We start from the raw sequence: 19,545 nt of genomic DNA, 5'->3' as shown, positions 1-19,545 counted from the left end.
TACTTTCAAGGGAGGTTTTGATTTCCTGTATCACATTCTTCAACCCTAGAAGTTCCATCTGGTTGTTATTTAAGGTATCCATTCTTTCAAGTCATGAAAGGACTTCCTCATCTCCTGGAGCTCCTTGTCTCATTTATCTTCCATCTCAGTTAGTTTGGTCACTTCAAATATTCCGAATTCCTTATCAGACATGTCCATGATGTCCATTGTATTGACTGTGGGTGATGTAGGCTTGATGATTTCCCTTGGGGGAGAGGCCTTCTGTTGGTGGCTCATACTTCCTGAGCCTCTGCGATTGTTCCTAGTCATCAGGAGATCTATATGTTGTTTCCGAAATTTTCTAAGGTATCTCTGAGTGTTAAAAGTTGTACAGGATTAGAAAATTGATGATTTCTCTTATGGTTGGCCTACCTGTTGCTCACCATTACCATGAACTGTTGCCACTGGTCCTTTGTGGCCCAAAGACCTCCCTGTTTCTAAGGAGTGGTGAGTCTCCAACTGACCTAATTAAGCAACATCTCAAGAGCAAAGAAAAACAAACAAAAAGAAAAAAAAAAAAGATCATGCGGCGCGCAAGGCACGCCACTTGCTATTCAAAATTCTAAAATTCAGAGAGTCCAAAGGCAAGTAGGGAAGAGCCAGAGGATGAGCTACAGGTCCAGGGGAGACGGGCCTGTGGTTACAGGCCGCCTGGTGTCCGGAACTGCTGGCTGGCCCGATCCGGTTTGCAGGTGGGGTGGGGTGGGGTGCGAGTTCGTCTTAAAGTCCCACGCAACCAACCTGAAGTCCAGAGAAGACTAGGGGTGGGGATGCGCGAAGGTCTCTGGCATATGGGCCTGCAGTCGCGGGCCACCTGGTGTCCGGAACTGTTGACCGGCTCGATCTGGTTTGCAGGTGGTTTGGGGTAGGGTGTGAGTTTGTCTTAAAGTCCCATGCAACCAACCTGAGGTCCAGAGAAGAGTAGGGATGGGGGTGCGTGAAGGTCCTGGGCAGATGGGCCTGTAGCTGCAGGCCTCCTGGTGTCCAGAACTGCTTCACCATTCCTTCTTAATAGCTTTCTATTATTTTTCTATGAATGCACTATCTACTCTCTCTCGGGATATTAGTTACAGTATTTTTGAAAAGAATTGCCGTTTCTGGTATTGCCTCCTTTCTACTCTCCTATTTGTGATCTTTCACATTGGAGGCTTTCTTTTCTTGTCTGGTAGCCTTTTTGTTCCCATTTTAGAGTTAGGGAGAAGCTGATGAGAAGTGTTGTATGCATGGGAGAGCCTGCTGGCCTGTGGGTCTCACTGTAGCATGATGGAGTGGCAAGGATTTCTTTACTTAGCAAATCCCTAAGTGTCTAATCTCAATATATAGTGTGAATATCTGTGTTTTCAGCATAGTCCGTGTCCTTGAGTCTAGGGTTTAAAATGTCGCAAAAATAAAAACCCCATGCTCAATACAATAAATATGAGAAGTGCTCAAATAAAATGAGCAAAGCAGGAAGGACATGAATAGATAGTTTATATCAAAGGAACTATACCTTGTAAAGAAATATAGATAGATGGGACCAGTAGATGGTGTAATGGTTACATCACTGGACTCCCATATGGTCAACTGTGGTTGACTCACACTGAGTGAGTGTGCCCAAAATTCTGAGAGGAGAGTGGAGGAGAAGGAATTGTGGCATGGCCATCCCCCCTGGGGGTGATTTCTTGCGCTCTGTCTCTGTGTCTCCAGTGAGTGCACAAGCCCTATAGCAAAAATCTCTCAAAAAAAATATGTATATGTATATAGATAGGTAACTGTTCAACATCACTAGGAATGATATAATAGTTGACTTTTTTTTTTTAGAGGTTTCTGCTATAGGGCTTGTGCTCTTACCAGAAAGACAGAAAGAGACAGAGATATAGAAAGCAAGAAATCACCCCTCCAGGGGGGATGGTCACGCTGCAATCCCTTCTCCTCCATTCTCCTCTTGGGATCTTGGGCACACATGCACATGCGCCCAGTGTGAGTTTGTGCCACTGGGTCTGGGACTCGAACTGCAGTCAACTACATGGGAGTCCAGTGACATAGCCATTATGCCAATTGCTGGTCCCAACAGTTGACATTTTATAGAGTTTTTTAATTTATAATTATAATTTTTATCATTTTTATAAAGTCTTTTGAATCAGTTTTTTCTAGTAATAACTAAGTGTATGCTAGTACATTACTTATCCTATGTAAATTTATGTATTATGACCCTTTTGGAAAGTAATTTGAAAACAACGTATCAAATCAGAAAAATGTTCACTTCCTCTGATCTTATTGATTCAGCATTTTTTTAAGCGAATACTTAGTTTATACTGATTGTTCAGCTAAACACTAGAGAGTTGGGTAGAAAGCAAGCAAGACAAAGTCTAAAGTCTCTACCTTTTTTTTTCCTAGTTTGCTTAGGGTGCATGTCCCCAAAGAGAGAGAGAAAGTTAAAAAAATAATAATAAAAATAAAACAAAGAAACCACCTCTCGAGGGTTGGTTATCCATAATTCTTTCTTCTCCATTTTTCTCTCAGAATTTTGGGTGCACATGCATACATACTCACCCAGCTTGTTTTTGAAGTCACTGGGTTCTGGATTCAAACCATATAGTTAGCCGGGAGGAATCCAGCTACATTAACCACTATGCCATGTCTGGCCCTCTACCTTTATTTATGCATATATGCTCAGAAATTTTTGGAAAAAATTTCACATGCATGAAGATCATATTGTTTATCCCACTCTCTTAGTTCTTCTACTTCACTGTAGCCACTTGTAGCTCTATGGTTTCTCCTGCTGGTTCCTCTTTGTCTTTATCTTCCCTAATTATGGACGCTGGAAGACCTACAGCTCAGTCCCTGGACCTCTTCACTTCTCATTTTGTTGTCTCGTTGACTCTCATATTATTTTTATGATGATAATTCCCAAAGTCATATCTTTAGCTAGAACCTCTCTCTTGACCTAGACTTACGTATTCAATGACCTTTTTGACATCTCTATTTGTATATCTAGTAGGAGTCTTAAACTTAACCTTCACCTGAACTTTTTTCATCCTGTCCAGAATTATTCCTCCCACTGTCTTCTCATCTCAGTTCTAATTACATAATCATCGAGATACTAGACCAAGAATACAGTGTTTTTTACTTTCTTTTTCTCACGTACCTGTAACCTATCAGCACATCTTGATTACTTGTGATAATCCAGACTAACCATTTTTCACTGTCTTTGCTACTGCCAACCTGGTCCAAGCCATTGTTTATTACAGCAGCATCCTAACCTCCCATCTTCCCCAATTCAGCATGTTCCCAGTACAGCAGCCAGCATGATCCTTTTAGAATGTAGGTTAGACCTTGTCTCATCTAACCTTAAAGCCCAAAAGTGGCTCTCATTCTCAGAGTAAATGCCAAAGTTCCTTCAAAAGCCAACAAAGCCCTACAGTAGTTTGACCTTTGATCTGACAGATCTCATTACCTACTGTTCTTTCTCTTCACTCCCACTGCTCTAGCCACTCTGCCTTCTGAGCATAATAGAGTCTCTCCTCAGGATTTCAGCACTTGCCATTCCTTTTGCTTATAACGTTCTTCACCTCTTCGTTCTTCACCTCTTTGGCCTCATGTCCTGCTCGTTTGCCTCCTTCAGGCTTTTTACTATAATGAGGCCTTCTCCAATCACCCTAATTAAAATCGCTGACTTGTAACCTCTTTCTATACTTTTTCCCTACTTAAGATTTCTTATTAGGGGAACCAGCAGTTAGCGTAATGGCTATGTCGCTGGACTCCCATGTAGTCGACCGCAGTTCACGTCCTGGGCCCGGTGGCTTAAAACTCACACCAGGCGCATGTGCGTGCGTGCCCAAGATCCCGAGAGGAGAATGGAGGAGAAGGGATTGCGGCGTGACCATCCCCCCTGGGGGGTGATTTCTCGCTTTCAGTCTCTATGTCTCTCTCTGTCTGTCTGGCGAGCGCACGTGCCCTATAGCAAAAACCTCTCCAAAAAATATATATATATATCTATTTCTTATTAGCCATGATACTTTAGTTGTCTATTTTCTCTCCAGCCTAGAATATAAGCTTCATAAGAACATGAATTTTTGCCTGTGTTTGTTCACATTATACTATGTAGTACTGTATAGATCAACGCCTGGCAGTGTAGCAGGTGCCCAATAACTGTGTGTTGAATTGACGGATAGATAAATGAATGGCAAAAAACTGGAAGTAACTTAGTTGCTAACATTACCAAAATGGTTCATTAAGATATCCTACATTCACTGTTTTGGAATATTGCAGCTATTTAAAATGTTCACCAAGGGGCCAGCAGATGGCATAGCAGTTACATCAGTGTACTCCCACATATCCAACTGTGGTTCGAGTCCTGGACCCAATGGCTTGAAAATTACACTGGGCATATATGAATGTGTGCCCAAGATCCTGAGAGGAGAAAGGAGAAGGGATTGCAGTGTAGTCATCCTCCCAAGGAGTAATTTCTTACCTTCCCTTTCACTGTCTCTCACAGAGCACACATGCCCTAAGACAAAAATCTCTTTTAAAAAAAAGTTAATCAAAACTGTAATTTTATAGGAAAATGGTCTTGATAGAAAATAAAATTATATTGCCTGTGGACTGAAAGAAGAGAATTGTGGTGTGACTAGACCCTGTGGAGGGTGCTCTTCTCTCTCTTCCCTGCTCCCTTGCTTTCTCTTGTGTACACACATGTGCTCTGTCATGAATAAAGGGGAAAAAAATAGATCAAAATAAAAATGGTTTTTATTCTGTATCTGGCTGACTTTTTTAGGGTTGATTTTATTAATACTAATACTTTATTATTTTATAAATATTCTTTAAAGTGGTTATATAGCATGCACATTATAATAAACTTGCAGAAAGAGTTATGTGATACAGCACATAACCCTAGTTTATGATCTCCTGTATGGAGATTTATTATCTATGTAGTAATGTATCAAATTCTGGTTGCTTCAGAAATACGTGGTCTTTAGCTTTCTCAGGAAGGTACTACAATATACACCAACATGTCTTTTTTTTTTTTCTTTAGGTTAAAAAAAGGCTTTTGGGGAGCAAAATTTCATTTTCAGTTTTAAACAGTAGGCACTCAGTTAGCTATAGTACCTATCATATGCAGGGCCTTATACTCAGTGACACTAAAGTAGTATGAGTCAAGTTTTTTTAAGCATACTCAAAACAAGAAATAAATACACATAGCCCTTAAGAAATATATGGTTTAGTGGGGAAGATAGATAAACCCACCGTCAGCTATGTAACAGTACAGACTAGCAAATGGCATAGCAGAACTGCTCACAGTTGCTATAAAGTTTTCCTTACATTATACTGTGAATTGGGACTAAACTAGTCTTTTCCTTCCCCAGAGTCTTTCTTCAGTTCGTGTGGTAGTTTGCATAAATTAAGTGAAGAACCACTGATTCCTCCTCCTCTGCCTCCTCGAAAAAAGTTTGATCATGATACTTCAAATTCCAAGGTAGTCAACAGGACTTATATCTGCCTTAACTTATTCAAAGTTGGACTTATTTTTATAGAGTCTGTCACATTATATTTTGTCAATGCTTTATGGTTTTTCAGCACATGGGTTGTTATATTTGAAACATACTTTAAGAAGTAGCTAATCCTCATAAGAAACCTTTTCTTAAAAAGAGGTTGGGGCTGACCCTCTAGCTTAGTGGTTAAGGGAACCAGATCCTATGTGACCAACTATAGTTTGAACTGCGGCCCTAGCAGCTGAGAACTTTACCAGTTGCATGTGCATGTGTGCCACCCAGCCCACCAAGAAAAGAGACTGGGGAGATTCACATATCAGAAGTACACATTCTTTCTAGTACAGATGGAAAGAATTGTAGTGTCAAGGTGTTCTTCAAACTTTCAACTAGTGCTTCTCGAATTTAAAAGTGCATCAGAATCACCTGGAAGGTGAAACCAGATTATTGAACCCCACCCCTAGAGTTTCTGATTTAGTAGGTCTGGGATGAGGCTCAAGAATGCTTTTTCAAATTCCTTAATGGTGTTAATGCTGCTGGTTCCTGGATCATCCTTGAGATTCACTTTTCTAAGCTCATTAGGGAAAGTATAAGTACTTGTCCAATAAGCTGAAATTGGTAAGTCCTCTTGATATCATGCCCTTTAATGACTATAAAGCTAAGTATTATTTTTACTTACCTATTATTTTGACTAAAATACATAAATTTATTAAATGTATACACAAAGCAATATAACCCAAGATTTTATGTTCTAAGATTTCAATGAAAACATCTCATACATGGGCCAGCAGGTGGTGTGATGGCTAAAGTGCTGGATTTCTACATGGTTGACCATGGTTTAAGTCCCAGATCTAGTGGCTTTCTTTCACATTTTCTCTCTCTCTGTCTGTCTGGGGAGCACACACAAAATTTAAAAATAATAATAAATAAAAACATTTTAAAATCTTATATATAAAAATACTGTACTGAACTGTAAAATAACTGTGAAAATTTATTCATAAATCCAGTAATTAAACCAGGTGAATTTATTTTGAGCTTCTTTATTTAACTTGGTACATAAGGATTTTTCAGTCTTTAAAAATATTTTATTACAGATTTTTCAGGAAAAGAAATACAGTTTAATTAATTTTTTTTTTTAGGGAAATATGAAATCTGATGATGACCCTCCTGCTATTCCACCAAGACAGCCCCCTCCTCCAAAGGTAAAACCCAGAGTTCCTGTTCCTACTGGTGCATTTGATGGGCCTCTGCATAGTCCACCTCCACCACCACCACCACCACGAGATCCTCTTCCTGATACTCCTCCACCAGTTCCTCTTCGACCTCCAGAACACTTCATAAACTGTCCATTTAATCTTCAGCCACCTCCACCGGGACATCTTCACAGAGATCCAGACTGGTACAGAGACGTTAGCACATGTCCAAATTCACCAAGCACTCCTCCTAGTACACCCTCTCCAAGGGTACCACGCCGATGCTATGTGCTCAGTTCTAGCCACAATAATCTTGCTCATCCTCCAGCTCCTCCTGTTCCACCAAGGCAGAATTCAAGCCCTCACCTACCAAAACTGCCACCAAAGACTTACAAACGGGAGCTTTCACATCCCCCATTGTATAGACTGCCTTTGTTAGAAAATGCAGAAACTCCTCAATGACCTTAGCCATATGTAGTCATTGACACTGGAATGGTATTTGTAAAGTTTTTTTTAATTTATTCAAAAAAGGCATAGTATTTTAGTACATTTTACAAATAGTACTCTTATAAAAATGCTACTGATCAAATAAGCTATTAAAAATTGGAAAAATAAAAATAACAAAAGTCCTTCACCACTATCCTCAGGTGATCAGTAGCATTGCCTTGTCTTGGATCCTCAGTGCTGCCAAAAGGCCAGTATAAAGAATTTATATTTGCACTGTAGACTCTGCTAAAATAGGGTTTAAAGTGACATTGATTGCACTGAAAGGGGATAGTGCTTTTGTGGAATTTTTGAAATTTGAGGAATAAGATGCCTTTTTAAGGCAATAAATTATACAAATAGAGAGGGCGTAAGACGTTACCGATTTTTAAATCTCTTTGACCATCTGCTAATTTTTAATTCTAGTTTTTACATCTAGGAGAATTGTGAATAATACCAACTGTTCTTAAACTCTTTAATGCCATGTCTTAAATGCCAGTATTTGCTGCTGAAGACAAATATGAAAAGTAGAATGAAAATAATAGAATGCACTGTTTATTATTTCTTCAAAATGTAAAGAAAGACTACATAATGCAGTTATAGAGGAAAAAAGGGCATGTATCTCAGATGTGCCTTTTGATTTTGCAGACTATTGTTCTTAGCTAATGAGTTGCCTATTGTTTTGGAAAACAGTAAATATGACATGTATGTACATTTTGTTTATATTGTACAAAGATAATGCTAATAACCTATATAAATTTAAGTGACTTGAGGTCTATAATACAATCTGCTACTTTACTAATTGATAAATTCAGAGAAGTTTCCTATTAGGAACCAACTGCCTTGCCTTCAGAATTTAGTAACTTTCTCTATTGATCTCATGTTAATTGAAATTAAAAAAATTTTTTTTAAGATTGGTAATAACTAAACCAGCAAATACTTAAAAGCTTTATTAAACTTTTTGATCAGAAGAATAAAACTTTTAATTGCCATTTGGACACCATTGTGAAAGCGATGAAAAGCGTGTTCTGCTGATAGTGTCGTAGCAGCAGTTGTAAAGTAGCCAAAAGCCACGTTGTTTATTTACTGGTCTGTGGCCTTTTACTGTGCTTTGTATCAGAGTTCTTAACAAGATTAATAAATCACCCCAGTCTTAATTTTTAAAAGACTTTTAAAAGATGTGTTTTTATTACAAGGAACAAAGGGGGAAAAGTGTTGAGTCCTGTGGAGAGACACACATAATTTTCAGTATTTTTGCGCAACTTAAGTTACATAATCTCAAATAATTAAAGTGATGTAAATTTTAAAGGGATAATTTTGTCTTCACTGTCAAACACAAGCGACAAGCTTCCAGCAACTATTTTTATGGATTCATATAGAAAAACCTAGGAGCTTGCTAGGAAACTCCTGAGGATTGCTTCCAATGTAGGTAGGCTCTTGGAAGCTGTCCGAATTTAATGAAGGCCAATAAAAACTGTGTGAATCAATCTCCGACTTCATCAGAACACTGTGGTGGGTTTGATTTTTAAAGAATAAATCATAATGCTACGTGTTAAGGCAAAGTGATTTGAAGTGCCCGTTCATTAAATCAAACGTGACATAGGAGAGTGACAGGCCATCCTATGCTCACGGGAAGTGCGTGACTCAGCTCCCGGCCACGCTGGGGTGACGAGACTTTTGAGTGCTTTTGTTAACTCGCGCACGCGCGGTGGCGCCAACTCGCCACTAGGAGGCGTGGGCTCCTGGCCGGGCGGGGCCGCCGGTGTGTGCGCATGGTTGTGACGTCAGTGCATGCGCCGCATCTTGTTGCCGGGCAGCGATGGCCGCTACGCTGGAGTCTCCGATGGAGGACCCGCTGCGGAGCTTTGTGCGAGTCTTGGAGAAGCGGAACGGCACAGTGTTACGATTCCAGCAGTATGGCTCCGGCGGCGTTGGTTGTGTTGTTTGGGACGCTGCCATTGTCCTTTCGAAATATTTGGAAACGCCCGGGTTTTCTGGCGACGGCGCTCACACTCTGAGCCGGCGGTCTGTGCTGGAGCTGGGTTCTGGTACCGGGGCGGTGGGACTCATGGCCGCTACGCTCGGGTAAGAGCTGGAGGGAGGGGGTGACGCTTTGCTCCGGGAAACCTGGATTACGTGCTTCCCACTCTGTGCTTCCTGCTCAGGCGACGTTATTTTATAGGGCAGACGTTGTAGTCACCGATCTTGAGGAATTGCAAGACTTGCTGAACATGAATATTAATATGAACAAACATCTTGTCACTGGTTCGGTTCAAGCCAAGGTACTGAAATGGTTTGTATGGCCTTTCAGCTTGTTTTAAGATAACGATTTGTAGTGCGCTTTAAAGTGAATTTCACTAAAAGTGTGGAAAAGGAGTTTCCGTTCTTGTTTATAAAACAAGGGTGTTTAAAATGGATTAAACTGACAGTTAAAAATGGATGTTTGACATTTTTAAGGGGGGAAGAAATAGAAGATGTTCCTTCTCCACCAGACTACATACTGATGGCAGACTGCATATACTATGAAGAGGTAAGTATTCAGTAAGTGAAGTCTCTTTCTTTAGAAGGTGAACTGTGAATTCAGAATATTTGTCTTATAGCTGAGGACATGTAAAGAAGATAAAAGTCACCAGGGACAACGTATATACATTTACTAACATACAGGCCTGTGAAGCATGCTGAGAAGTGTTGTTATAATATATGCAGTTTAGTGGGGTCTTCTGTAAACTTTAAAAAGCATTTTGCCATTTGGCATGTTATGAAAAAGCGAAGATAATTTTTTTCCTTAGCCATTCCCAGTGATCACGTTAACCATGACATTGAGAATTGAGTTGCATTATAAAGAATTTGTTGTCCTATGGCAACATTTATTAAACTCATGAAATTATTTTTTTTTAAATGACAGTTTCTATAGCATTATGGGCTATACTTACTTTTAAAATAATGAACATTGAACAATCAGTGTTCACGTTAGGATCAGACAGGGTATGTTTATATTCCTAGTTATATTAGATGAAAGGAAACTGAACTTTTAAGAGGGAAACTGATTCCATTTGTTTTCCTATGGAAATTCCAAAATGCAGGTACTTAAAACCTTTTCAGGAAGTGGAAATCAGTACAATGATCATTTAGTTAAGAGGAGTTTACCAGTCATTAGTTGTAGAGCTTTAACTACATGTGTTTTATTATATTGACTCAAGATGGATAAATTGCAGGGGAGTTAAAATTGCCCCCTCGACTTCTTCAGCCCTCCCTCCTTTTTTTAATGCTAGAAGCAATATATGTGAGGGAAGAGAAGCACCCTCCAGTGGGGGTCTCTTCATACCACAGTCATTTTTCCTCTAATTCTCCATCCCACAGGATTTTGGGCATCTATGTTCTTTTTTTTTTTTTTTTTTAATACTTTTTTTCTTTATTTACATTCATTCACTGTACATCATTATAGCATACAAAATGAGATTTTTCCATTGAGAATACACTTTATATTGGCTCAATCAAGCACATCAACATATGTGTTATTATCAACAAATCATTTTCCATTTCTTGTTTTCTGTATATTTTGCCTTTTTTCCCATCCTTGATTCCCTATCTCACCCTCTGCCATCTCCCACCCTCCTCCCACACTGTGTCTGGTATCTATTGTTGCTTTCTATGCCTCCCCCATTTTATTGTTTCACTAAATATCTTAATAAATCTAAATATTTTCAATAGCAAGCACAGCTGATATGTACATATCCATGAACACAAGACTGACTCTAGGCATAAACCTCAGTGAATAGAATGAACATACTGTAAAGTAGCACCTAACTAGGGCTATATAGCTTAACTGCAGTCATCAAATAGGTATTTCTAATGCCTTTTTTTTTTTCTTCTGAAAATTTTTTTTTTATTAATTTACATTCATTCCCTGAGCATCATCACAACATTCTAAATGTGGTTTCCCATCTAGAATATACTATATAGTGGCTTAATAATGCATGTTATCATCCATAATATTCCATTTCTACTTTCATATATATGTTTTTTACCCCATGTCTAGCCCTCTGCCCTATTCCACTCTCTTATTACACTATCTCTGCTGTCTACAGTTGTCTTCAATTCCTTTTCCCCCAACATTTCGTTGATCACACAATATCATAAGTAATCTAACTACTTTCAATAGCAAGATCAGCCGATGGTTTCAAGAAAAGCAGTTTTGAACTGGTAAGGATATTTCTTTGAAACTTAAAGCCTAGAAACAGGTTAGTATTCTGTTCAAATAGTCGGAACATGAATCTATTGATAGCTGAAGACAGGACAAAAGTCCTTAAAACCAGACAACAAAGCTTAGAAGAAAAGCAGCAATATTTTAGTCAAGTCGTAGAATACTGTTTCATCAGTTCAGTCTCATGTACTTAATCTTTCTTCTGTATCTGTTGAGGTTCGATGTTCCAGATTGAAATCTGGGATGTAATACTCAACTCCAGCTTTTGGCCCTACAATTAAGTTGCCCATTTTCTTAGTTTCTGAACTCTTATTTCTGTGTGTCTGCATTTAATTTTACTGACATAGCACTCCCTTAAGAACTTCTTGGAGATCCGGTCTGGTGCTGGTAAATTCTTTCAGGTTTTGTTTATCTGGGAAAGTTCGTGTCTTTTCTTCCCAAATGAACGATAACCTTGCTGGGTACAGAATTCTCGGTTGAAATTGCTTTTCCCTTAATACTTTGAATACATTTTCCCATTCTCTCCTCGCTCTCATTGTTTCCGATGAGAGGTCTGCCGTTAGTCTGATGGGATACCCTTTGTAGGTAACTTGCCTTTTTTCTCTTGCCAGTCTTAGTATCTTGTCTTTGTCTGTGGTTTTGGTCAATCTGGCTATAATGTGTCTTGGAGAAGATCTTCTTGGGTTGATTCTATTTGGGGTCCTCTGTATTTCTTGGGACTGAATCTTTGAGTGCCTCTCCAGGTTTGGAAAATTTTCTTGTAAGATTTCATGGAATAGATTATCAATGCCCTTATGAGTCTCTTCACCTTCTGGGATGCCTATTATCCGGATGTTTGGACGTTTGATGGTATCTAGTACTTCTCGCATATTATTCTCAAATTTTTGGGCCATTTTCTCAGTCTTCGCGGTGGATTTTTCTAGGCCAACCATTTTCTCTTCTACATTAGAGATTCTATTTTCTGTATGATCTAGTCTGCTTTTAATACTTTCAAGGGAGATTTTGACTTCTTGTATTATAGCCTTCATCTCTAACAGTTCCATCTGATTCTTTTGTAAAGTGTGAAATTCCTCTTTTAGATCTAGCATGAATTTCCTCACCTCCTGGAACTCTTCAACTCCTTTCTCCTTCCTCTTCAGCAGTTCCTTGTCTCTCTTCTCTTCCATCTCTGTTAGCTTTGCCATTATGAATGTTCTGAATTCTTTATCAGACATTTCCATGATTTCCATTGAACTGTGTGTGGATAAAGAGGAGCTATCCTTTTCCCTTGTGGGAGAGGTATTTTCCTGCTTCCCCATATTTCTTGTGGTCCTGCAGCGATTTCTAGTCATCTGGTGGATGGTCGGTTTCTTCCCAAACACGCGAGTTTTGGATGCTGGAGGCCCAGTTATCAGTGGGACATCTTCCTTTCTCCCCAAATGGCTAGATCACAGGAGCCATGGAGCTGTCTGCCTCTTCGGCATCTATGTTCTTTAAGCCATGGGGCTGGGACTTGAACTCTGGCTGGCCATGTGGGATCTGGCTTCCTTTGTGCAGTGTGTAACTGCTGCACTATGGCAACAGCACTTCCACCCTTTTTATGTTAGTAAATTAAGTCATAAAATAAATATATATTTCTTTTTCAATAGTCTTTGGAGCCATTGCTGAAAACTCTAAAAGATCTCAGTGGACCCGAGACTTGTATTATTTGTTGTTATGAACAACGAACAATGGGGAAAAATCCAGAAATTGAGAAAAAATACTTTGAGGTAAGTACTATATAGATGTCTTTGGTAGTGATCATGCTTCACAGAGGCTAGATGTGACTCTGGTAAAGTATATTACGGGTGGAAAACATTCTGCCTGTGTGAACCCAAGGAGAGAATCCTTCATAGCTCACCATTCTACTAAGCCCTGACTTTTTCATCTTTTCTGATTCTGGAAACTAGTTGACCAGGTATCTATAGAACAGTGCAAAATAGTATGACTTTCCTTTTCTGGGAAAGTTTTCAATTTTCCTTTATTATACATGATGCTGACTTTGACGAACATCTTTAACAGAGTATATGCTACTTTGGGAAGCTCCATGATAGAAATGTGCAGGTGATACATTTTTACTTCTTTGTTTCTCTCTACATTTTTATAAAACTTTTGATTTAGGTAGTTGCTTTTCAGTCTTTTTTTCCCCATGAAGATTCATAGGAAGTTGCAAAATTAATGCAGAGAGTCTTGTGTGTCTTTCCCCAATGAAGACTCAACCCTTTAAAAAAAAAAAAAGAATAATTTTTATTTATTTAATTCCATTTGTTGTTATTATTTTTAATTTGACCAAAGAGAGAGAGAACGGAAAGCTAGAAAGCAAGCCACCAGGTCTGGGATTCAAACCATGATCAGCTATATGGGAATCTAGCCTACCACGCCACCTGCTGGCCCAAACTCAACCCTTTTTTTTTAGGGGCAAAAAAATCTATTACGTTACAAGTGACTTCTTTTTTAAAAAAGAATTATTGGGGCTGGCAGGTGGCATGGTGGTTAAGGCATCCTGGTGCAAGTTGAAGGCACTGGATTCCCACATGGCTGACCGTGGTTCGTGTCCCAGACCTAGCAGCTCGCTTTCTCACTTTCCCTTTCTCTCTCTCTCTCTCTCTCTCCTTCTCTCTCTCTCTGGTCAAATTAAAGAATAATAACAAATGGAATTAAATAAATCTTTTTTTAAAAAAGAATTATTTAATTTTATTTATTTATTTTTCTTTTTTTAATTACTTATTTGATTTTATTTATTGTTATTTTTAAATTTTGCTATTGGGCACACATGCTCACCACAGTAAAAGAGAGAGAGAAAGTGAGAAAGCAAACCTCCAGGTCCAGGACTCGAACCGTGGTCAGCCATGTGGGAGTCCAGTACCCTAACCACCACACTACCTGCTAGCTCCTCATTTTTATTTCTTAACTTGACCAGACAGAGACAGAAAGTGAGAAGGAAATTGAGAAAGCAAGTAATCAGGTCCAGGATTCAAACCATGGTTGGCCACATAGGAGTCTAGTGCCTTAACCACTACACCACCTGCCATCCCAGAGGTGACTTCTTTTGAGGGTACATCTAGGTAGTCTTATAGTTTTGTCTGTTGAAAAGACTACTTTGGGGGCCAGCAGGTGATGTGGTGGTTAAGGGTGCTGGACTCCCACGTGGATGATCACAGCTCAAGTCATGGACCTGGTGGCTTGCTTTCTCACTTTCTCTATCTCTTTCATTCTGTTCCTTTCTGGTCAAATTAAAATAAGTAAAGTTAAATAAAATTTTTAAAAAAGAAAAGACTACTTTGGTTTAATGAGAAAGCAGGTATGGGACTGTCTCATATAACATGCAAAATGGCTTTTCATTTTCATATTTTTCTTTTCTTCCTTTTTTTTTTAAATTTGCCAGAGGGTATGTGTACTCTCCACAGAGAGACAGAGACAGGGTGAGAAAGTACCCCAATGGGACATGATCACACTTCTCTATTTCTCCATCCTGTCAGGATTTTGGGAATACACATGCACACGCTTGATGTATTTTTCAAGTTGCAAAGCTAGGAGTTGAGCCACACAGCTGGCCAGTGCAATCCAGCTCTAGCCACCAGGCCAATGGGCCGGCCCTTCTTTGTTTTTCTTGAATATGAATGATGTTATTGAGCTTTTGATACCATATAAAGTTGAAATTTTTATATCGTTAAACATGCCTTTTAATTGCCAGAAGACATATGCATTCATTAGAGAGAGACAGAAAGGAAGAGATAGAAGGAGGAGGAGAAAGCATCCCCCACAATGGGGCATGATCATGCTGCAGTCCCTTCTTCTTCATTTCTTCATCCTGCTAGAATTTTGAGCATGCACACACCTGCTCCTGGCATGTTTTTCAAGCCAGCCAGGGCTGGGATTCCATTTGCACTGTAGGCATGTGGGATCTAGCTCCCTTAACCCCTAGGCCACTAGGCTGGCCAGGTTAAACAATTTCAATCGGGGTAAAAAATGTAAAATGGACATATATTTAGTGGTCAGCTCAGTTATTCATGTGCTTAATGCATAAGTGCCACCTGACATAAACTGCTACCGAACATTTCCAAGACCTTAGAAAGCTGTCACATGATCCTTTCCCAGGAAGTGGTTAGTTACCTCCTCTAAAAGTAACTGCCAGTCTGATTCTATCACCACAGGTCAGTTTATATTATTGAATTTGAAGTATATATATCTCTCTTTTGAATTTTTAGCTCCTTCAACTAGACTTTGACTTTGAAAAAATTCCTTTGGAAAAACATGATGAAGAATATCAAAGCGAAGATATTCATATTATATACATCAGAAAGAAAAAATTGGTAAATACATTCCCAGTTCTTCAGTTTCTGAGGAGATTTTTTCATCAGCTGCACATTATCTGGACTTATGTCTGTGTAGGCCTTGATTCTGATGTGGAGAAACAGCTATGATGTTTCACTGGACTCAGGTACCCCCAACATTTTAGATCACTTGCTTTAGGTTCCTGCTCTAAACTAAGGCAGGCTTTTTTAAAAATTTATTTTAACACCCATTTATTTATCTATTAATTTGTTGTGATTTTAGGGCTGCCAAGTCCAGGGCTTGAACCATGGTTAGCCATGTGGAAGTTCAGTCCCTCAACCATCATGCCACCTGTAGGCTCCAGGCAGGCTTCTTTTTAAATGTCATTTCTAACTATAATTATATAGCTTTATGACTGATCATTACCCTGAATGACTTAACTATTTATAAGTTTCTACTATCTCTGTTGTGAGTTTTTAAATGCCAGTTCTGGGCCAGCCTATGCGTGGTGGTGAAGGCGGCTGGATCCCACATGGCCATCTGTGTGGTTCTGAGTCCCAGAGCTGATGACCTGAGAATTACTTAGGACGTGTATGCGTACATGTCCAAAATTCCAATGTGAGGGAGAGACGGAGGAGAAGGGATTGTGGCTTGACCATCCCCCGTGGCAAGTGCTTTATCACTTTCTCTTCTCTCTCCCTTTGTTTTTCTCTTCTTTTTTTTAAAGAGGTTTTTGCTAAGGTTGCGTGCGCTCACCAGACAGACAAGAAAGATAGAAAGCGAGAAATCACCCCCCAGGGGGGATGGCCATGCCACAATCCCTTCTCCTCCATTCTCCTCTCGGGATCTTGGGCACTCATGCACATGCGCCCAGCGTGAGTTTAAGCCACCGAGTCCGGGACGCGAACCATGGTTGACTAAATGGGAGTCCAGCGACATAGCCATTACGCTCACTGCTGGTCCCCCTTTGTTTTTCTCTTAAGGTGAGTGCATACACCCTCTGGCAAATTTAAAAAAAAAAGAAAAAAAGAAAAAGAAATCTGCCCTTTATTTTTTCATTATTATTAGAGGGTACATGTACTCGTCAGAGAGAGAAAAAAGAGAGAGACAGCACCTCCAGATGGGACATGATCATTCTGCAATTATTTTTCCTCCATTCCTTCTCCTTGTCAGGATTTTGGGCACATAAATATGTGTTTTTCAAGTACCTAGAGTGGGATCCAGACCATGGTCTATATGTGGGATCTAGCTCCCTTGACCACAAGGCTACAGGCAATTTGATCATTCAGACTTTTTTCTGATGGATTATTTCTTTGGGGATAGGGGGACAGCCGGAGTCTTACCATACTACAGTTCTCCTTACAGCTGTTCAGCTTGCCAGAATCACTGGTGTGCCCAGCATGTGCTGGTCCTCTGGGGATCTAAATCCTATGTCTTCCCATATGCCTCTCCTAGCACACAGTAGCTCCCTACCACCTGTAGGACAAGAGAACCTGAGGACCAAAGCTGGACCTCAGTTTCCTTTTCAACAAAGTACAATATAACAAGGCAGATTTATCCATACAGAAAAATGTAGTCAATTGAGAGAGAGAGGGCATGCACGTCTGGAAGGGAGAGAGAGAGGGACAGGTATTTTTTTGACGAGGCCTTACCATTAAGTTCCCTGTTGCAGCCTCCCAGTTATCTAGGATTCTGGGTGCATTCTACTGTGCCCAGCTTGTTCAGGTTGATCTGTGCCCAAACCTGCATCTCTCACGTGGCCTCAGCGTGTGACAGGACCCCCCTACTCCTTAGGTAACTGAAGCTGAGCCTGCCCCCCTTATTTGGTCATCTTTTACCTGGTGTAATAATCACATGTATGCAGGTTGCCTCTGTGGCACCTAGAGTTTGATACTGAAGAAGGAAGAATTGCATCTGATCTATTTTTGTACCTACAGTGCTTTTTGTATATGTGACTGGTATAAGACTAGGAGATACAAGTTTTATGAATTGAGAATGCTGGGGTGTGGTAGATGACGTAGTTAAGGGCACTGGACTCCCACATGGCCGACCATGGTTTGAATCCTGGACTTGGTGGCTTGTTGACTCTCACTTTGTCGCTCTCTGGTCAAATTAAATAAATTTAAATAAAATTTAAATAGAATAATTTTTGAAAAAACAAATGCTAAATTTGGGGCCAATAGGTGGCATTGGAGGTTAAGGCAACTGGATCCCACCCTGGTTCAAGTCCCAGACTCAGTGGCTTGAAAATCACACTGGGCAAACGTGTACTTACCCAAAATCCTGAAGGGAGAAGATATTGTAGTGTGGCTGTCCCCTCTAGAGGATGGTTTCTCTCTCTGCCTCTTAGTCTCCAATGAGCACATATACCCTATAGTAAAAACTTTAAAAAGAAGAATGTTAAACGTGGCCTAGTCACAGTGGCGCGTGCCGCTAAGACACTGCTTCATAGGCTGGGACCACATGGGAGGCCAAGGTTCAGTTTCTAGTCCAACCTGAAGGTAGAGTGCAATGACCTGTGTCTTTAATCCCAGCCTCTGAGGAGGCTAAGGCAGGAGGATCAAGAGCTCCAGGCTAGTCTGGGCAACCTAACAAGACACCATCTACAAAAACAACTGGGCCTGGTGGCACATGCCTGGAGACCGAGCTGAAAGGCTGAGGCAGGAAGATCCCAACACCAAAACCCTATATATAAAATATATATATATATATGGAACCAGCAAGTGGTGTGGTGATTAAGATGCTAGATTCCCACATGACCAACTGTGGTTCGAGTCCCAGATCTGGCAGCTTAAAAATCATGCTGGGCATGTGTGTGTACATACCCCAAATTCTGAGAGGCGACTGGAAGAGAAAGGATTGCAATATGGCCATTCCCCTTGGGGTGTGATTTCTCACTTTCCCCCCCTCTCCAGCGAGTATACTTACTCTATGGCAAAAACAAACATAAGAAAAACCAAAACATAGAAATCATTGAATAAAATTACCTTCAGACTGGGAACCAGCAGTTAGCATAATGGCTATGTCGCTGGACTCCCACGTAGTCAAGCGCGGTTCACGTCCTGGACCCAGTGGCTTAAAACTCATGCCGGGCACGTGTGCGTGCATGCCTAAGATCCCAGGAGGAGAATGGAGGAGAAGGGATTGTGGCGTGACCATCCCCCCGGGGGGTGATTTCTCGCTTTCTGTCTCTATGTCTCTCTCTGTCTGGCAAGCGCACGCGCCCTATAGCGAAAATCCCTCCACAAAAAAAAAAAAAAATTACCTTCAGACTGTGTGTGTAAAGTATATATGAAACAAATAAATTGTTTTTAAGCATGAGTCCCATTCCCAGGATATCTCATTATATGTATCCAAATATTCCACAATCATTAAAAAATCTGAAACATTTCTGATTCCAAGAATTTCGGATAAGGAATAGTCAACCTTTGTAATTTAACAGTTTTAGATAAAAGTTGGTATTGGGGGACCAGCAGTTAGCGTAATGGCTATGTCACTGGACTCCCATGTAGTCGACCACGGTTCGAGTCCCGGACCGGGTGGCTTAAACTCATGCCGGGCACATGTGCATGCATGCCCAAGATCCCGAGAGGAGAATGGAGGAGTAGGGATTGTGGTGTGGCCATCCCCCCTGGGGGGTGATTTCTCGCTTTCTGTCTCTCTGTCTCTGTCTGTCTGGCAAGCGCACATGCCCTATAGCAAAAAACCTCTCCAAAAAAAGAAAAAGAAAAGTTGGTATTGGGACTAAATCTAAAGAAAAGGGGTTGGGGGAACCGCCATCTTCCAGTAATTAAACAAAATGACGAACACAAAAGGAAAGAGGAGAGGCACCCAATATACGTTCTCTAGGACTTTTAGAAGACAT

General features: G+C 40.3%; 2 protein-coding genes across 5 annotated transcripts in view; both read left to right on the top strand.

Annotated features, from left to right (window-relative positions):
- SOS2 (SOS Ras/Rho guanine nucleotide exchange factor 2) overlaps positions 1 to 7,340 on the top strand; it is an 89,699-nt gene extending 82,359 nt beyond the window's left edge. For both annotated transcript variants that reach the window (XM_027776616.1, XM_027776617.1), the window contains 2 exons: positions 5,385 to 5,494; positions 6,647 to 7,340. In XM_027776616.1, coding sequence (XP_027632417.1) covers positions 5,385 to 5,494; positions 6,647 to 7,162 — 626 coding nt within the window. In that variant the 3' untranslated portion in view covers positions 7,163 to 7,340. The remainder of the gene's footprint in view (positions 1 to 5,384; positions 5,495 to 6,646) is intronic.
- A 142-nt stretch (positions 7,341 to 7,482) lies between these two features.
- VCPKMT (valosin containing protein lysine methyltransferase) overlaps positions 7,483 to 19,545 on the top strand; it is a 15,876-nt gene continuing 3,813 nt past the window's right edge. Inside the window, exons 1-5 of one of the 3 annotated variants that reach the window (XM_006160506.3) lie at positions 7,483 to 9,268; positions 9,366 to 9,476; positions 9,641 to 9,713; positions 13,016 to 13,135; positions 15,614 to 15,718. In XM_006160506.3, the coding sequence (XP_006160568.1) occupies positions 9,003 to 9,268; positions 9,366 to 9,476; positions 9,641 to 9,713; positions 13,016 to 13,135; positions 15,614 to 15,718 (675 nt within the window). In that variant the 5' untranslated portion in view covers positions 7,483 to 9,002. Of the gene's footprint in view, positions 9,269 to 9,365; positions 9,477 to 9,640; positions 9,714 to 13,015; positions 13,136 to 15,613; positions 15,847 to 19,545 lie in introns of all 3 variants that reach the window. The other 2 variants (XM_006160505.3, XM_006160507.3) reach the window with 2 other exon arrangements.

Source organism: Tupaia chinensis, unplaced genomic scaffold (assembly GCF_000334495.1).
Source record: "Tupaia chinensis unplaced genomic scaffold, TupChi_1.0 Scaffold000688_1, whole genome shotgun sequence".
Classification (NCBI taxonomy): domain Eukaryota; kingdom Metazoa; phylum Chordata; class Mammalia; order Scandentia; family Tupaiidae; genus Tupaia; species Tupaia belangeri.
This window is presented reverse-complemented; position numbering and strand designations above follow the sequence as displayed.